At 43.1% G+C, this 17860-nt stretch overlaps 1 protein-coding gene across 1 annotated transcript; it reads left to right on the top strand.

Annotated features, from left to right (window-relative positions):
- The first annotated feature begins 863 nt into the window (after positions 1-863).
- traf7 (TNF receptor-associated factor 7) lies at positions 864-17388 on the top strand. The gene is made up of 22 exons (XM_072368265.1): positions 864-950; positions 4547-4717; positions 4852-4909; positions 5004-5095; positions 5288-5404; positions 5578-5670; positions 6189-6222; positions 6313-6541; positions 6663-6797; positions 7082-7177; positions 7278-7399; positions 8396-8469; positions 8621-8669; positions 8878-9005; positions 9279-9361; positions 9471-9510; positions 9634-9750; positions 10762-10884; positions 14848-14967; positions 15280-15411; positions 15908-16027; positions 16130-17388. The coding sequence occupies exons 2-22, from the start codon at positions 4607-4609 to the stop codon at positions 16142-16144; spliced, it is 2088 nt and encodes a 695-aa protein (XP_072224366.1). The 5' UTR covers positions 864-950; positions 4547-4606; the 3' UTR covers positions 16145-17388.
- The last annotated feature ends 472 nt before the right edge of the window (positions 17389-17860 follow it).

Raw genomic sequence — 17860 nt, forward strand, 5'->3', positions numbered from 1 at the left:
CACACAAGCAAAGCACATATAATAGAGATAAGCATATACATATCTAGAAATATATTTTTTTTTCTTTCAATGTATTACTAGGAGCAGCCATCTTTGACAGAGCATCATATTAAATGGCTGCATAGACTTGGCCTACAACAGGGATACCCACATTCTGTCCTCGAAGGCTGCTGTCATGCAGGTTTTAGATGTTTCCCTGCTTCAACACAGCCGATTTAGATAAAATGGATCTCTTCAAACGATTGTTAAGTTCGGCACAAACCTGCTAATGAAGCATTGATCTGAATCAGGTGTGTTGAAGCAGGGAACTCAAGGACCAGGTGTGGGTATCTCTGGCCTACATACCCTGTGTATATAACCTATATCCATCTCCCTTTAATAATTGTATTTCACAGCTAGTTTAGATCTGTATTGTTGAACTGTAAGCATCTGATTCAACCCTGCCATTAATTTATTCAATTTACAGTATTTTGTCAAAAGTAGTACCACAGTGTATTTCATTAAATGTTTTCTCCACTAAAATGCTGACACCTTGAATTAAACGGTTCCTCCACGTTGTTTAGCAGTACATCTCCATATCACACCAGCGTGCGCATGTGTTCGCCGTTGACTATGATGAAGGCTGTCGCGTGATGGTTCGGTGTCAGCATGAACCAATAACGTCGCGGTACCGGTGAGAAAATGGATATATTTGGGAATAGTGCGCTTTGCAGTTGGTCTGCGGAATTTACTGGCAGCCTCGAGTCAAATGACAGCTCCACGGAGGGAATTATGGGTAGCGTAGTCTGACAGCAGAGACACGGTTGGTTGGGATACCACGATGTTACGCATTGTACTACACGTCCCAGAACACACTACGGCATTTTAGCCGTGTATGTGAAGCAAAGGAGAAGATTTCGGAATTCGTCTACAGACTTGGAGGACCGCTGTTGGGGAAAAAAATAATAATGGCAAGTTTTTCATATTTTTCCTGACGACTTTTTAGAATACTTGTTTTATGGTCTACACGAACAGCGCGAATTATGTCGTCGTGGCTAGCATAGTTGGCCAAGGACTGTCAGTAGCAGCGATTGTTCAAAAGAATTGAAAATTAGCTAACTTAAGCTAGCAAACACACATAGCTTGCCAATGATCATAGCTTGCAATCGTTTTTATTGAGATGACGGCCACTAACAAAGGCTTTAAGCTGCTCTTTGTTGTATTTAACTTGCGGTAAAGCCGTATGCATACGACGCCTTAATATTTAGCTAGAGAACTCCGTTTGAACGTTTAGCCAGAGAACTTTGGTTGTGTCTCGCTGCGTGCGAGTGTGTTCCGCCCCCCTTTTTCTGCGTTGGGGGCTCTTTACGGGAATCTCTAGGCTTGTGAACACAGACAAAGACGCTGGTGGGAGCAGATTACAAATCCTGGACAGCTTCATGGGCAGATTCTGCAGCCAATAACCGTACGAGCTGACAGTCCGCATAGCTTTCTGTTTACATCAGGAGCTAGCTGTCCGGGTCACTGATTTTTGGCTGTCACTTCTCCCTCTTTTCCTTTGTGCCTGCATTGCTCCCTCTCACTCTCTCTCTGCCCCTCGACCCCCGTGTTTTAGAATTTGCGATGTCAGCCACTAGTCCCAATTTTACAGTGATAAGACTTGGGCTCAGTGTTGCCTTCAGTCGAACATCTGTGTCTTTTTCCTGTTTTCACAGCTGTAAGGAAGTAAAATGTATAAGCCATAGTTTGCACGAGTACCACTTGTCATATATATATATATGCACACATACACATGTATGTGTATGTGTTATGTATGTCGAGAAAAATCACACTGTGCAAACATAAGGATACTATGTGAGAACTTTTTTTTTTGGTTGATTAAATTAAGTTGATTACTGAACAGCACACTGACTGAACTTTGAACTTCCTGTTATTGTTGAATGTGTTCTTTGAGTCTTTTCCACAAGCCTGTCCGGTTAAACGAAGCCAGAAACCCACTTCTTCATAAGCATCCACCTTCCTGTACTGATTGAAGTGAAATGATCATGTTTAATTGTGCTGTAGAACCCGAGGTCAGTAAAGCAAGTCGGACACTTCCTCGACATCAGTAATTTTGCTGTTGGAGCTCAGTGACACATTTCTGTCTCTCCACATACCTCAGCCATCTACTCGTATGCTGTACTGTTGTCGCTGGCAGTCGCTGACATTTCTCGAGCCAAGTTTCAGGATTTGTGGTTTTTCTTTCTCTCTCTCTCTGGAAAGCATAAATCCAACATGTGGCTTTCATTATGCACTTCTCCTGTTTTCAGCCGGACTTCTGCGCTGTTGGTCAGACGTGGTATTATTTTTTTTGACATGCTTGGTGATAAATGAAGATAGATTAAGGAGAGCACATCACAGCCGTATAATAATATAATTTAATTGTAGAAGTATAATTGTGTCGAGAGTGCTTAATTTATTGTTGGAGCTTACAGGGACCGGTCTGATAAAGTGTGCTGTAATATGAAGAAATTGGTACTGAATAAAACATGCAAAAACTTGACCAAATACCAGCAGAACACCTAAAGTATGCTAACTAGCATCTACACGCTCGCCGCTATGAGTTTTTCTGGATTGCTAATGCTTGGCGTGCGACCTGACTCAGTGTTATCAGTTGTGTGAGAACCACTTAAAGACAATTTGGTCAAATATTCAATATAGAAAATGAAAGGCCATTTTCATTGGCTACTACACTTTTTATTAGAACAATTACTTATTGATAAGTTTCAAGAGTATGCAAAAACCAGTATGGTTTAAAAATGAGGTTATATCTGTTTATATAAGCACTGCAAGTGTGAGTAGGTATAAAAGACATAATGTTCATGTTTTTTATTCTGGCTGTATCTAAAGCCTTTGGTCAGGTTAATCATTGTGTACAGAACCGTGCAAAAAGTCATGATCCCAAACCTCATTTCTGTATATTTTGCCTCCAAGCAGCCAGACTTTATTGGAACCTTTTGAAGTGGTCTCGAGCAACAGTTCTCCAAGTTTTCTGAAGGTGTTTCAGTGGTTCGTTGGACATTGGCTGCTTTTTCACTCGTTTTCAGTCGAGGAATATGTTTTTTTGGGTTTTTTTGTTTGTTTCTTTCACAAATGCCTTTTCAGTGCAGTTCAGTTTTATTTTTATAGCACCAAATCACAACAAATGTCATCTAAAGTCACTTCAGAAATACAGTACAATTCAACCCAATTGCAGTCCTATTCATTGTAATGCAGTCACATTCCAATCAAATCCAATTCATTAAACTCCAAATTAGTCCAGTTCATACAAATGCAACTTAAAAAAAAAATAATAATTTGCCTCGCTAAGGACACCGACAGATTGCATCGAAACTTCTTTTCCATCTTATCCCTCATCCTGAGTGTGCATGAGGCGATGGTGGAAAGAAAAAAAACTCCCTTTAACAGGACGAAACATCTGGTAGAATCGGGAAGAGCGGCCATCTGCCTTGACCAGCTGGGGGTCGAGAAAATGGGAAAATGTTTTTAAGCCACAGATGCACCTTCGTTGCACATCAAGTCATGTATGAAAGTACAGTGGCAGAATGAGGGGGGGTCGAAGTTGATATGCTTCTGAGGCAGGAAGAGACTTAACAGCGGCAGACATATCCAGCTGGCATCATGGAACTTGTCACTAATGTGCTGTCGTCACTCGGAGGGAAGGGCAATGCAGGCACAAAGGAAAAGAGGGAGAAGTGACAGCTGAAAATCAGTGACCTGGACAGCTAGTTCCTGATGTAAACTGAAAGCTATGTGGATCGTTAGCTCGTACGGTTATTGGCTGCACAATCTGCCCATGAAGCTGTCCAGGATTTGTAATCTGCTCCCACCAGCGTCTTAGGGGAAAACCTCACGGAACTCGCCACTCTGACCACGGTGCCTTTCGTCACTCCGATGATTCCACCGTCTTGATGTGTGTGAGGACACAGTGATACGGCGCTGAGCCACCTGTGTAAAACAGGCTTCTCTAAAGCCACTTAACACTGAACTATTTATCATTCTGGTGTTAAAAGCTCCTAACTGGAGGGATGATCCAGTGTTGTGTTTACACATAACAGACAACTGGTATCTTTGGGGACTTTGTTACATAATTTGTTCATATTTCTTTAGATGCATCTATGAACATTCCAAAGATACAGTTTAACAGACATAAAGTAGTCATTTTGCACCAATGAGGTGAGTCCAAAAGAGCTATTGGTTGAAAACATGGTGTATCTCAGCATGGGGTGTAGAGTTTCATTGATAAGAATGAGGAAACTAGGCCAGTGGAGGACAAAAGAAGAAGTGTCTGGCCAAAAAAATTAAAACTACAGTATCTGAAAGTGATGTCATTAAGATTGCATGAAAACTAACGTCATGAAGGGTTTAAGTGAGCCTTTATTAAATGACACAGTGTATTCTGTAGATTTAGGACTTTTAATTACATTTTTGTTTGTTTCTTTTGGTTTTTATTGGTTGATATGGACCCTTGTGTCTTTAATAAAAGTATCATTATAATCAAGCCCTCTGTTCTTTCTCCTTTTCCCAGGCCTAGGCGCACAGCTGGCTGCTAGTGTGTCCTCGTGCATACGTGTGCGTGGTCTGGGTTATGAGCAGCAGTAAAACCCCTCGCTACAACCGATACTCCGGAGGAGCAGCAGCCGCCACATCATCCATCCCCAGCAGCCCCTCCACCCCTCCAGCAGACTCTGGCAGTGGGGTGAGACGTAGATTTAGTCTAATATCCAGATTCTGCTCATTATTTGATGTAATACACAATTTTGTTAAAAATGAAATGCTCCTTTTTTTCACCAACCCACCCTGTTACCATCCGCCCTCCTCTCTGCACTGCAGAGCAGGATGGAGGCATCTTTTGGCCCCACCTTCTCAGCGGTGGCTTCTGGAACCAAAGGTAAGGCACACTTTAACTACACACCGGCCACTAAGCCACACCATCACTCTGTCTTTATCTCTTGTGAATTGCACCTTTTTTAATGTGTTTTCAGCTGAAGGATCCAGCACCTACAAACAGCACAGGAGAACTCCCTCCTCCTCAAGCACTCTGACATACTCCCCTCGCGATGACGACGATGGAATGGTAAACACAACTCACTCTCTTGGAAATGTCTTTTTTTCTTCCAGCACAGCTGGATGATAATGATAAACGCTGCTAAAACTCGGTCATTTATCACGGTAAAAAGGAAAAAAACACCTTGTTGTTAACGTTGCTGTGCACTGTGGGGCTGTTGATAACACCCTTTCCTCTCCGTTGCTTTCTTCCACCGCTCAGCCTCCTATCGGCACTCCTCGGAGGTCTGATTCGGCCATCTCGGTCCGATCTCTCCATTCTGAGTCCAACATGTCCCTGCGCTCCACCTTCTCTCTGCACGAAGAGGAGGAGGACACGGTATGACAGCACATGGAAGCAAACATAAACGCATGCATGTGTGGCATTCAGCTGTTCCACAGTTAAACTGGTAGTGGTATTTGTGCTCGCATACACACTCGAACAGCGTGGATTTCTAATGAAACCACGCACAAGCCGTCCAAATGAACAGAGGAATGTGTGTTTGTGAGCAGGAGCCCCAGGTGTTTGCCGAACAGCCGTCGGTAAAACTGTGCTGCCAGCTGTGCTGCAACGTCTTCAAGGACCCCGTCATCACCACATGTGGGGTGAGTTCACTCCTCCATCCTCGGCTCCATTCTTTAATCTCTTTTTGCTTTACTCCTGCTGTTGTACAATCAAGTTGTAAAAGGTTTTAAATGAGCTGTTAATAATAGATGACACAGTTTGCTTGCCTGCTCTAATTCCAGCTACATATCCTCTACCTCTGTAGTGGATTTGTGTTCCGAGGAGTCCTTAGTTTGTGAGGTCCCTACTTTCATTAACGTAATCCCTGCTCACATCAGCACAGATCTGTGTTCTTGATGATAGCCTCAGACATGCTGATTTAACCTCGGTCACCTGTAGATTTTAAAAACTCTGTCAGTCAGCATTTACCTGACTCACAGAGCTAATATTATATTTATTAGCTAGCTTGCTGCAGGTTATAAAACCTGCTATCAGCAGTTTGGTACATGAGCTGATAAAAGTCTGATTGTTGCTGGAAATTAGAGTCGGTTTGCTCTGTGCCTGATAAATAAAGAACTAGAAAACATGTCAAATTCCTCTGTTATTCCTTCCCCTGCAGCACACCTTCTGCAGACGCTGTGCCTTGACTTCAGGTGAGTCTTAACGAAGAGTGCTAATGATACTCCAGGATTTTCAAAGTGGAGTTGATTGTGATAACCTAGAAACGTTTGAACTCCTGACAGACAAGTGCCCCGTGGATGCCGCTAAGCTAACAGTTGTTGTGAACAACATTGCGGTGGCCGAGCAGATCGGAGAACTCTTCATCCACTGTAAATACGGCTGCAGAGCCACAGCCGCTGCCACAGGCGGAGCTGCTGCTGCTCCTCCTGCAGCCACAGTGGCGGGGAAACCTGGAGCGTATGAGGTGGACCCCCTCGGCTGCCCGTTCACCATCAAACTGTCCATACGCAAGTACGGACCAAAGATTTGAAAGGATGTTTGCCAGGATGTAAAATGAAATGCTACATAAAGGATTTTACTGTCAATATTTTTCTCTTCGCTCCACTCATCCCAATTCTCTGTTCTACTGCAGAGAACATGAAGCCAGCTGTGACTACAGGCCAGTACGGTGCCCCAACAACCCCTCCTGTCCCCCATTACTCACCATGAACCTGGAGGCTCACCTCAAAGAATGTGAGCACATCAAATGTCCACACTCTAAATATGGGTGAGTCTTTAAAAATCTTTTTTAACTAATTTAAAAAGATTTCTTTTGGGGCTCTGGTGGCCTTTTGATCAAATGGTGATGAGACAGGAAGTTGGGCAGAGGGAGAAAGCGGTGACATGCAGCAAGCAAGCAGCTTAAAAAAAGACGTTAAATAGTTCTTCTCTAACTGTATTTATTTCTTAATTTGTAGATAAACACTGGCACCAATTTTTAGATACATTTTGTTTCATTAGGACATTGATAAAGTCTTCCATGGTTTCAACCTTGCCTCCTCTTCCCAACAGTTGTACATTCATAGGAAACCAAGACACATATGAAACACACCTGGAGGTGTGTAAATTTGAGGGCCTGAAAGAGTTTCTGCAGCAGACCGACGACAGGTGAGCTAAAGCTCTGACATAAGTGTTCAACTTGAGTTTTTGGTTGTGAAACGGCTCTCCATCACTTGATTTGTCTGTATATATCTGTGGCTGTGGTCAGGTTCCATGAGATGCAGCTAACTCTGGCCCAGAAGGACCAAGACATTGCTTTCCTGCGCTCAATGTTGGGCAAACTTTCTGAGAAGTTGGATCAGCTGGAGAAAAACCTGGAACTTAAATTTGGTAAGAAAAGAGTGTTTTTTTTAAAAAACATTTAGCAATCATTTGCCTGTTTATTCATTCAGATCAGGAACTTTATCAGCTAAATAATATTAGAGAGAGTTGTGTGAAATATTATAATAGCTTATTTGCATGTTTTTTTTGTTTTCCTCCTGCTGTCAGGGTTTTGGTAAAGAAATTCACGGGTTCACACAGCTGATTTCTCAAAGTTGGGAAGATCTGTTTTCACACTTACCTGCAGAGACTGCCCAGTTGGATTAATGGGCTCTGTGTGTGTGTACAGACATGTAGGAAGTGTAGCAGAGAGGGGGGTGTGATATTACCATCAGTGGGTTGGGGTGTTGTTTTTATAAGGTTATGCCTGCACTTGCAGCACGAGCAGACCACATAGATGAACTCTCTCAGTGGACAGGAACTCACAGCTGACAGTTTAGCATCTCGCAGTTTGCCCAGTCTGCCTGTGGAGTCTTAAAGCTGAGTCGAGAGGTGTTAGTTGTTCCTGCAGCCATGTCTTGAAGAAAAAAATAATATTGCCTTCCTTATTCCTGCTGTGTCCTCATCAGGGATCCAAGCGTGCCCATTTTATCTGTCAGTGATGTCCCATTTCCCATGATGATCAAGGGAAGGAATGGTTTAAACTTCCTTCTCTTTTTGCTCTGATTTGTTCCTGCTCTGCATCTTGGACGTCTCCTCTTCAACTCAGCTTGATTTGGGATCTTATTATAGGCATTATTTGGTCTTTGGAAAACTCGGCTAGCTGATCCAACAGGTTAACATCTTTCCCGTTGCCATGGTTATGCATCATAGCAGATGTAAGAAAGTTACCAGCAGAAGCCCTTCCAGCAGCACAGCATCCAAGCCAGCACAGAGAAATGTTTCAGAAAACTCAAGAAGATGCAAAGAAAGTATGTCCAGAGACACTGCAGCAGGCTGCCTGCATCTAGGATGACGCCCTTCTTGAATTTTTTCTTTCAGTGATTGTTTCTGTTTGTGTTTCAGATATGTTGGACGAGAATCAGAGTAAACTCAGCGAGGACCTGATGGAATTTCGTAGAGATGCCTCCATGCTTAACGTGAGTGCGCACACACCTCTCAGAGGAATATCTGTAACACATTTCTTTTCTATCCTGAGAATAGAATGAAATGGCTGAAGTTCACAAATGTCTTTATTGTTAATTACGGTAAAATATACCTAAACTATACTTATTAACTGTGTCTTTACAGGATGAGTTGTCCCACATCAATGCCAGGCTCAACATGGGAATCCTGGGCTGTAAGTATCTTAGTGGGAGCAATAGTTCTGTGAATCTGAGTTTTGGATTATCGCTCTTACTGCCTCCTCAGTCAGACTTCCCCACACCACCGTGTGAAATTTCCTCACCCACCACTATCGCCTTTAACCACTTGTTTCAGCTTCAGTTTTTCACTTCCTCTTGTTCAGTTTTCAAAAAGAAGTCTCTCCTGCCTCTGCTTGTGTGCAGCTTATGACCCACAGCAGATCTTCAAGTGTAAGGGAACGTTTGTCGGCCACCAGGGTCCTGTGTGGTGTCTCTGCGTCTACTCCACTGGAGACCTGCTCTTCTCTGGCTCGTCTGATAAGACGATTAAGGTAGCGGCAAACACTCCAAAATAATAGTATAAAAGAAAAGCCTAAGAAAGTTTATTTTCTTTCCTTTTTTCCCTGTGGCCTAAACACAGTCTTCACCCGCCCACTTATGAAAAGAGTCTCATGACTTCCACCCACAGCCTTGATTTTATATGAGAGCTTCTGTTTGAAGCCTAAAGATCCACGCACCAACAGTAATACACAAAGCGATGCAGACAAAAACATGTAAGGTTTTACCACGTAACAAATGTTAGTGGTTTGCTCTCTTGTGTTCAGGTTTGGGACACCTGCACTACCTACAAGTGCCAGAAAACCCTCGAGGGTCACGATGGCATCGTTCTGGCTCTGTGTATCCAGGGGTAATAAAACGCACACATAAACACACATGTTGTGATCCAAAATTGTGTTCCAACACGGAAAAACTCACTTCCCCCAAAAGCATGACATGTTATGTTTTTGTCTCCATAGAAACAGGCTATACAGTGGCTCTGCAGATTGCACCATCATTGTAAGTAACAGTCATCTGTTTATTTCATTATGTTCAGGCGGTAACTGTACAGCTTCAAGTTGAATCTTTTCATCACTTGAGGAAGTTGTGTTTCTGTGTTTTTGTTGCGTGCATCTTGCGTAGGTGTGGGACATCCAGACCCTGCAGAAAGTCAATACCATCCGTGCCCATGACAACCCCGTCTGCACACTGGTCTCCTCCCACAACATGTTGTTCAGTGGCTCCCTCAAGGCCATTAAGGTACAGCCGGTTATAAAAAATATCCCAGCTTGTTGTGTTTTTCAAGCTTTGTGCACAAGTAGTTAAGTTTTATTTCAGGAGATTATTTTTCACAGCCTGAATCAGTATTTGAATGTTTTGTTTTCATTTCTTTATATATTCAACAATTCATGTGCCTCTATAAGTTCTGTAGTCTGTAATTACTTCAATTTTCGTAGATAACCACAGAAAAGTCAAGTCCCAAATATCACAAATCAGTTTGGAAAAAGATCCGATAACTGTAAAAGAACAGATTCGCCATCTCAGAACTGCGCCCGACATGCCAGCACGGTACATAAAGCGAGGATACCAGTTGTTGGAGCGTCTGACATCTCTCTTTGCTAAAAAAACAAAACAACAACAACTGTGTGACTGCCTTAACACGTTTCACTTCCCAAAAATGGGTTTTGACATCATTCCATGAATCCAGCATCAACTGGGCTCTTATCAGGTTTATCAGGAAGTGATCTGCAAGCAGCCAGCAAAATTAGTTTTGGCTCAAAAGATTAAAAGGTGAGTAAAAACATTTAGTCAAGCGGGGAGAGGTGGACAGTAATGAGGAATGATGTCATGTAAGTCTGCGTTACCATGGTTACAAGTGAGCAAAAGGGGGGAAGAGGATAATTTTCTTGCTGTGTGTGTGTGAAGTCATTGCTCTGACACAGGGACTTTCCTCTCTTACCCACAGTAACTTCCATTCCTCCAATCCCCCAGCGTCTCTCTGCATCAGTTCAGTGACATCATGCACTTTAGTACCCGCCACAGCTCAGCTCGGCTCTGTGCACAGCGTGTTTTCACTTAAATCATTGTGCTGTAACTGCAGTCTGTTTATGGTGGCAAGATTCTGCAAATCGACTTAGTCTTTAAAAGGGCTGTTTTTAAAATAAACTAAACATTTTTTAATAGTTTCAACGCTTTTCTGTCCTGTAGTTTGAAGATGGGACTATTTTCTTTCCTTTCAGTTTAATCTAAATCTTATTTCTGTGTTTGTAGGTGTGGGACATCGTGGGTACAGAGCTTAAGCTGAAGAAGGAGCTGACCGGTCTGAATCACTGGGTCAGAGCGCTTGTGGCCTCCCAGAACCACCTGTACAGTGGCTCATATCAGACCATCAAGGTATATGGACGGGTGGAGTTAGTAGTCACAGTGGCACAAACTCAATTAAGTCATAATTGATCATGTTGTACAAATCTGCATTTTGCACATGTGAACAACCTCACAGTTATTGTTCTTTTATGTGCTATGCTACACATTGTGTGGTAAGTCTGCCCAATTACTGCCATATAAGTCAGTTTTACTGTCACATACTGTGCACTACTACAGAAAAGTGCACATACTGCGTTGACTGTTTTCACTGTTAGAGGTTTTGAATATGTTTATGCATTTGGCAGACGCTTTTATCCAAAGCGACTTGCAGATAGGGTTAGGGGGGCTTGCCTACTGGAAGTTGTACCTTTGATGCAGATTTGAACCCAGGTCTCCCACACAGAAGGTGGCAATCATACCGCTACACTATACAGCTTGTGTCTTATGTCACCTCCCTAAGCTCCTCCCGTTAGCAGAGTTTGCCCAGTTGTTATTTCGTTTCCATGACTCGGCAGATGTCAGTGTTTACATGTGGGGTGATTGCCAACGTCAGTGTTTTTAGTTGTTTTCAAAGTAATATTAGAGAGATTGGCACATTTCCGCTCTTTGGCTCCCCTACAGTTGTGGGGTGTAATGCCACTATTGTAAAATAAATCTCCAAACATGTGAATTTGCTGTTATGCTAAAGAAGAACCCATCAGAGGCTACCAAAAATGTCAAGCAAACTTTTATTCTAAAACGAGTAAATGAATAGCTGAATATACATCTCTGCTCACTCTCCAGTGGTGCTTTGCTAACTCGGGTCTGCATTTTATTGTGCTGCCACTTGGGGGCAGTCTAAATGTGTTGACAGCTCTTGGTGCTGTTGCTGGTCCTTTGGCTTTGCTCTACTCTGAACAAAGAGCGGTCTTGTCCTCCTGCCTCGAGCAGGCTATCGCTAACTTTTATCCAATTAACAATCGACGAACTCGTAGCCTCATCTCTGAGCCTTCTTATTTGCCTTTCGGAGGACGAATATCTGTTAGACAATCATGTTATTTTGAGGAACAAGCTAACTGAGCTATTAGCTACATCATATCCAGTCATGTGCGACCAAACTGGTTGGAAATAAAATGTAGTATTTTCATATTTTTAAACTATATTGATGGTACAAAACCAACTCCAAATCTTTGTATGCGTCATACAGTGATTGTAATTATCAGAAAACAGGACAAATTCTACTCTGTTTGGGTTTATTCCACGAATATGGACAATAACCAAAGCTACACAGATGCTCTGAGTAAAATGTAACTTTGTTTCAACTCCTTTTCCTCTCTTGTTTAAAGAAGAGTGTAGAAATGCAGCAGAAGGAAGATTTGAAAATGTTGTGCTTGGAAGGTGATTCAGATGTATGTGACAGATTTGAGAGGGAATATGAAGGTGGCTGCTGTTTATTTCAGATTCTGTGCTTAGAAAGAAAAAAAAAAAAGCAAGCAAAAGATGTGAACAATGAATCAGTATTTAAAGCTGCCAGAGTCCAATGCTTTATTGGGATAGTCGGCACAGTTCCAACACTTGGAAGTAAGTTGAAACAAACACACACACCCTGCTGTTATGAAGTACAGCTCGGTCAAGATGCTGAGCTGTGCTGTGAGATGATGAGCTCCTGCTGTTGCTCTCACACCGTGGATGTTAGCTGGAGTGCTGAAAGCTTGCTGTACTGACTGTTGAACTGTATGCGTTTGTGTTGGCAGTTAAAGCTGCCGGGATATATTGTAGCCAGTAATTGGACTCTGTGTCGTCTGTGTATAAATAGGACTTTGTCTCTCAGAATGTCAGCTTTATCCACTGCTTCTCTGCTGAAAGTACTCAGTATGTTCGCTGGCGCCTCTGCTTGTGTGAGTCCTGCTGTTTTGCCGCAGTTGGTCACTAATGACCACCTCGGGGACACCAAGGAGAGATAAAGAGAGAGGCAGAGGGAGCTAAGAACAGGGCTGCTTTTAGGAATGGGGATGTCTGCGGAAGAATGAGGAAAGAGAGATGAAGGCACAGATAAAGCAGACAGCTGTCTTTCTTGTGGTGTTTTTCGTGGAGCAGTTTGTCTCTAGCTGGTACTTAACTGGAAAAGTTGTTTAAAAAATGTTCAGTGAAAATGATCCTTTCGGATATTTTAATAGTTGTATAATTCTGACAGAAAGCTGCTTCTAAAGATTCATTGAGATGAAATAAAAATTCAGGGATGCCCAACTGAAAAGATTCACTGTTGCTCGATTCTACTCGTTAAGTGTCTGAATTAAGCTTTGCCTGACTCAACTCGACTCAGCTTAGCTTTACTCATGGGGCACCTTTCAGATTCAGGTGTAAGGCAAAGTGCTTTACTGAGCAAACCGAGACAAAAAGCCGAGAATCCAAAATGTGGAGCCACTCGTAAAAGCACCAAGTCAAAGGGATTACAAGTATCCAAAAGGCACACCCAAAAGTCTTATTAAAACCAGTTCAGTTAAGGAAAAAGAAGGGATTTAATTTTAGAAGCAGAGAGTGTGTCTGTGTCCTCCACGCAAGCAAGTAGTCTGTTTCAAAGGATGGTTCAAGCCTGAAACTAAAGACTTTGCCTCCCATTCTGGTTCAAGGAATGCTGGGAACAACAAGTCGACCAGCACACTAAGAGTGAAGTGTCCTCGTGGGGTGATGGGGAATAACGAGATCTTTCAGATGGGGAGAAACTTGGACACTAAAGGCTTTGTGTGAAATAAGGACTGTAAATACTAAACTTTACAGGAAGCCAGTTCCCATCTAAATGAAATCCACCCCTGGTTTATTGGGGCAGATTCGACCCTGTTAATGTTGTGTTTGGATTAGTAGGTCATAAGACTTCAGTTATCGCTATAACCAGTTAATCTGGTCAAGCAGTAGATTTCCTCTGCTTCACAACCATATTGTTTCCATGTAGTTCTATAACACAAATATCATATTATTTAATATTCATTAAAGCTCTGCTAATCATTATTTTCTCACTGGCCCTGTTATTCTACACCGAACCGAAGACGTTAATTTAAAGTTCGCATTTAGCCAAGATTTCACCATGAATATCATAATCTACGGAGCGCCACACTGTAGAAGGCGCCGTGGTTACATCGCATCATTGGTTCCAGTGGATCACCTGTCTGTTGAATAGTTGGAGTTGTTACTCCTAAATCACTTTTTACGTTGGTTGCGGTGAAACACTCTTCTGTTGTTGTACAATTTGTACATTACTGCCACCTTGTGGTAATAATGAATTACCACCAACTGCCAGTAAAAAAAACTGAATAGCAAGTTTTTGACATTTTTTTTTTATTTGAAAAGTTGAAAATCATTGTTCATCCCCTAAACTCCAGGACTGTAAGGTGTTCAGGTCCTGTTGCTGCAGTCTGACTGACTGACCTGTCATGCACTTTAACATTTAACATGCTAACTGAGGCCCGTAGAGTCTGAGATGTAGCTCTTTTTTTTTTATTTCACTCTGAACACTGTACAGTCTGCCCTTCATCATCTCTTATTTTGGACTGAAACCCGGAGCATTCATTTATTTTTATGTTTTTTTATGCTTGACTTATTTATCCGGCACCAGACAGAAAATGATATGAAATGCTAAAATGTGAGAAAACTGCATGTTTGTAGTTTAATGACACCACTTTGGAGTTGAATTTTAAACATGCTGAGGTAGCTCCAAACCTTTCACCTGATGAATCACGTCTCTATAAACCTTGGCCATTAGATTGAAATACAGAGACGGATATAATCTGAAGTCATTTCTTTTTGTCTTCATTTTGTGGCCTGTTGTCAGCTCTGTGCTTTGATTGGCTCGCCAGATGAGCAGCTTCGACTCCTGATTGCTTCGGCCTGTGTTGCCACGGAGATACAACTTGACAGCTTCCAGCTTTTCTTCTTCCCCTGCTGATAAGCGAGGGTATTTGTGGCTACACTTTTCATCATTGTCACAGACACTCTCCCTCTCTCTCCCCCTCGTGTCAGATTTGGGACATCCGCTCTCTGGAGTGTGTCCACGTGCTGCAGACGAGCGGAGGCAGCGTCTACTCCATCGCCGTCACCAACCACCACATCGTCTGCGGCACCTATGAGAACCTCATCCATGTAAGAGCCACGCACTCGTGTGCCCATTCACTTCTTTTGTTTGACATTACTTGCACCACGTTTTTTCTTTTTACCTGCAAAGTGAGTCCAGGTTGTTTTTGATCCCCTTTTAAAGACATAAAGCAACAAACTTTGCAAACCTATGTTGGTGTGTCCATAGAAACAGTGCGTGCAGGCAACTCGAGTCTGAAATGGACTTATTCTGTTTAATTCCTGTTTTCTTTTTGCTTCCACATTATTTTATTATCACAGAGACTTGGTTAAGTCCACCTCATGCTAGGCTGATGATGATGATGTGTGTGTCCTCTCTAGGTGTGGGATATTGAGTCTAAAGAGCAAGTGCGAACCTTAACAGGTCATGTGGGGACAGTCTACGCTCTGGCTGTCATCTCCACCCCAGACCAGACCAAAGTGTTCAGCGCCTCCTACGACCGCTCCCTCAGGGTGAGAACAGAGTGTGTGTGTGTGTGTGCTGGAAGACGGTGGGAAGCCCACTCTTAAACGTATGGAGATATGTGTCAGTTTTTAACCATGTTAACACGTCCGTAAGACACATCCTGAGCTAAATCTGCCATCGGCGCGGTGGCTGAGGATCTCTGCTTTGAATGTGCAGAGCACCGGGTCAAAATTTCACGTAGAATATTAGAGGAACTCATTATGAAGACTTGCTGGGTGGGGCTTTTTGCATGGACTGTGAGACACCGAGGAGCTGTAAAAGGAGTCGGCACAGGCTAAGTGGAGAAGAGTAGTATATCCACTGAGTGGGGGGGGAAAGGTCAGAGTTAGCCATGAGAGGCTTTTTCTTTAATGGTAGAAATTTTGTAATATGCAATTTAGTGGAACACTGAGTTGTTTCTTCGTGGGGGTTAGAACTGTTGTAGTGAGGCTTCAAAGTGTAGTTTTGAATTGAAAGACGTCTACAAGCTGGTTTGCGTTGCAGGTGTGGAGCATGGACAACATGATCTGTACGCAGACCCTGCTGAGGCATCAGGGCAGCGTCACAGCGTTGGCCGTGTCCAGGGGGCGCCTGTTCTCTGGAGCTGTGGACAGCACCGTCAAGGTAAGACCGACCCACTCGCCCGCTCCTCCATCCACACCAGCGGCGTGTGCACACTCCTCATAGTTGTATAGTGTTGTGACGAGGCTTCTTTGTCTCTCTCAGGTGTGGACATGCTAAACAAACAGATGGCCCTGCAGGCGCACAGCTGACTTCACCTCCCTGTAACTTTCCCACGTGGTTTCACTCCTCCACATACGTTTATTTGATTGTGACTCACTTCGCTCCCTAGTGGCCTCATCAACAGTGCATTTCAGGGCACAATCAGACAAGCTGCCTTACAGTTGCATCTCCCCGGACCGACTGAACGCTGCATCCTCTGTCATCAGAGCGGATCGGCGTTTTTCTCAGACACTCCTGCCATTTACGGACCGTACTTACGATGCCTGATGCATAATGTTCACATGAGTCTAAAGGCTGGTTTCACAAACACAAAGTTACACAACAATCACTCCAAGTATTTATCTTCCCTTCTCTCAGGCCTTAAATGGCTTTTCAAAAGCTATTTACCCCTGACACCAACCTAAACACATCATCTAATACTCTGTGGTAGCTCAAGGTTCATTGTAGTCGTCACCCAGTACGGTTTTGTGCAAGCAGCCTTTATAGAACACCTTTTAATAAGTGAAGCCTTTACCACACTGATAGATCTATAGATTTAGAGTTTTATATTAGTGCCATTCTGGGGCTCTAATCAGAGCCAATCAACAGTTGTACATTACTGTAAAATATTATAGTGCCGAGCCTGGACATGTGCCCAAAAGTTAACTTCACACCAGCCAGCATGATGGAGAGAGAGGACGCTGGTCTGCGTGCATGCACGTGCCTGTTAATGTGTATAGGTGAGTGTGTTTCAGTGAGTGCCATATATGTGATGAACTGTAAGGAACGGCTGTAATGACGTCTTTATTTTATTTTTTTTGTGTCCTTTGTCTCTCTCCTTCCTGATCTCTGACCACAATGAACATAGCTGCAGAGTAACACAGGACAAGCAGCTGAATGTGTCATTAAGCTGAAAACTCCCACAGGCAAATGCAGAAAGAGCCGCTAAGCTAAAGTGCTGCTTTACTAAATGAAGTTTGAGGACCCATATTGGGTTTGAAATATGAAAAAAGAAATTGCTAAATAAGCCAGAGAGTACAGTTGATCAGATTATGTACTGTAAATTTAAACGGTTTGGCTCAACTAGACTTTCCCAGGCAGTTTTAGTTAAATCTCATGGCTTTGTTAGCCATGGTAACAAAGGCAGAGGAATGGAAGAGAGGAGAGAAGTGTCTTCACTGTTTAAGTGATTTCTTGTTTAATTGTAATCATGTAAGCTTGAGTTGATCATTGGTCAATAAAACTGTTGTACACTTTGAGAACTGTTGATCTGATCTGTTCTACTCACTCTAAGTTAATTTAGTCTTAAACTTTGGGTTTAAGGCACGGGTGGAATTCAAGGACTTCAAGGTCCATCGAGTCATTTCAGCTTTTCATTCTTTATTCACAGTGCAAAAGCCTGAGTATATAAGACTGAAAAGTAGTGCGTGCATAAGTATATATTCACACCCTTTGCTTTGAAACTCTGGGCTGTTGCCCCTGGCTCCCGGAGGGCCTCTGCCCTATGCTTATGGGGCTCTGTCCGGGGGCTTCCTCTGCAGTCTTCTGGGTGGATGCGTGGTTGTCCCTGCGGTGGGCTTCCTGGGTTCTGTGCTCCGTGGGGGCTGCTGGTGGCCTGGGTCTTGTGGCCCTCTCTGCCTGCTTCTGATTGCTTGGGGGGGGGGGGGGCTCTGTACACTTATACACTCATAACTAAGCACGGTTACCATGTAGGTCCTGTGCCATGGGTGTTGC

This window comes from Leuresthes tenuis, unplaced genomic scaffold, assembly GCF_036924035.1.
Source record: "Leuresthes tenuis unplaced genomic scaffold, fLeuTen1.0.hap1 SCAF_17, whole genome shotgun sequence".
Taxonomy (NCBI): domain Eukaryota; kingdom Metazoa; phylum Chordata; class Actinopteri; order Atheriniformes; family Atherinopsidae; genus Leuresthes; species Leuresthes tenuis.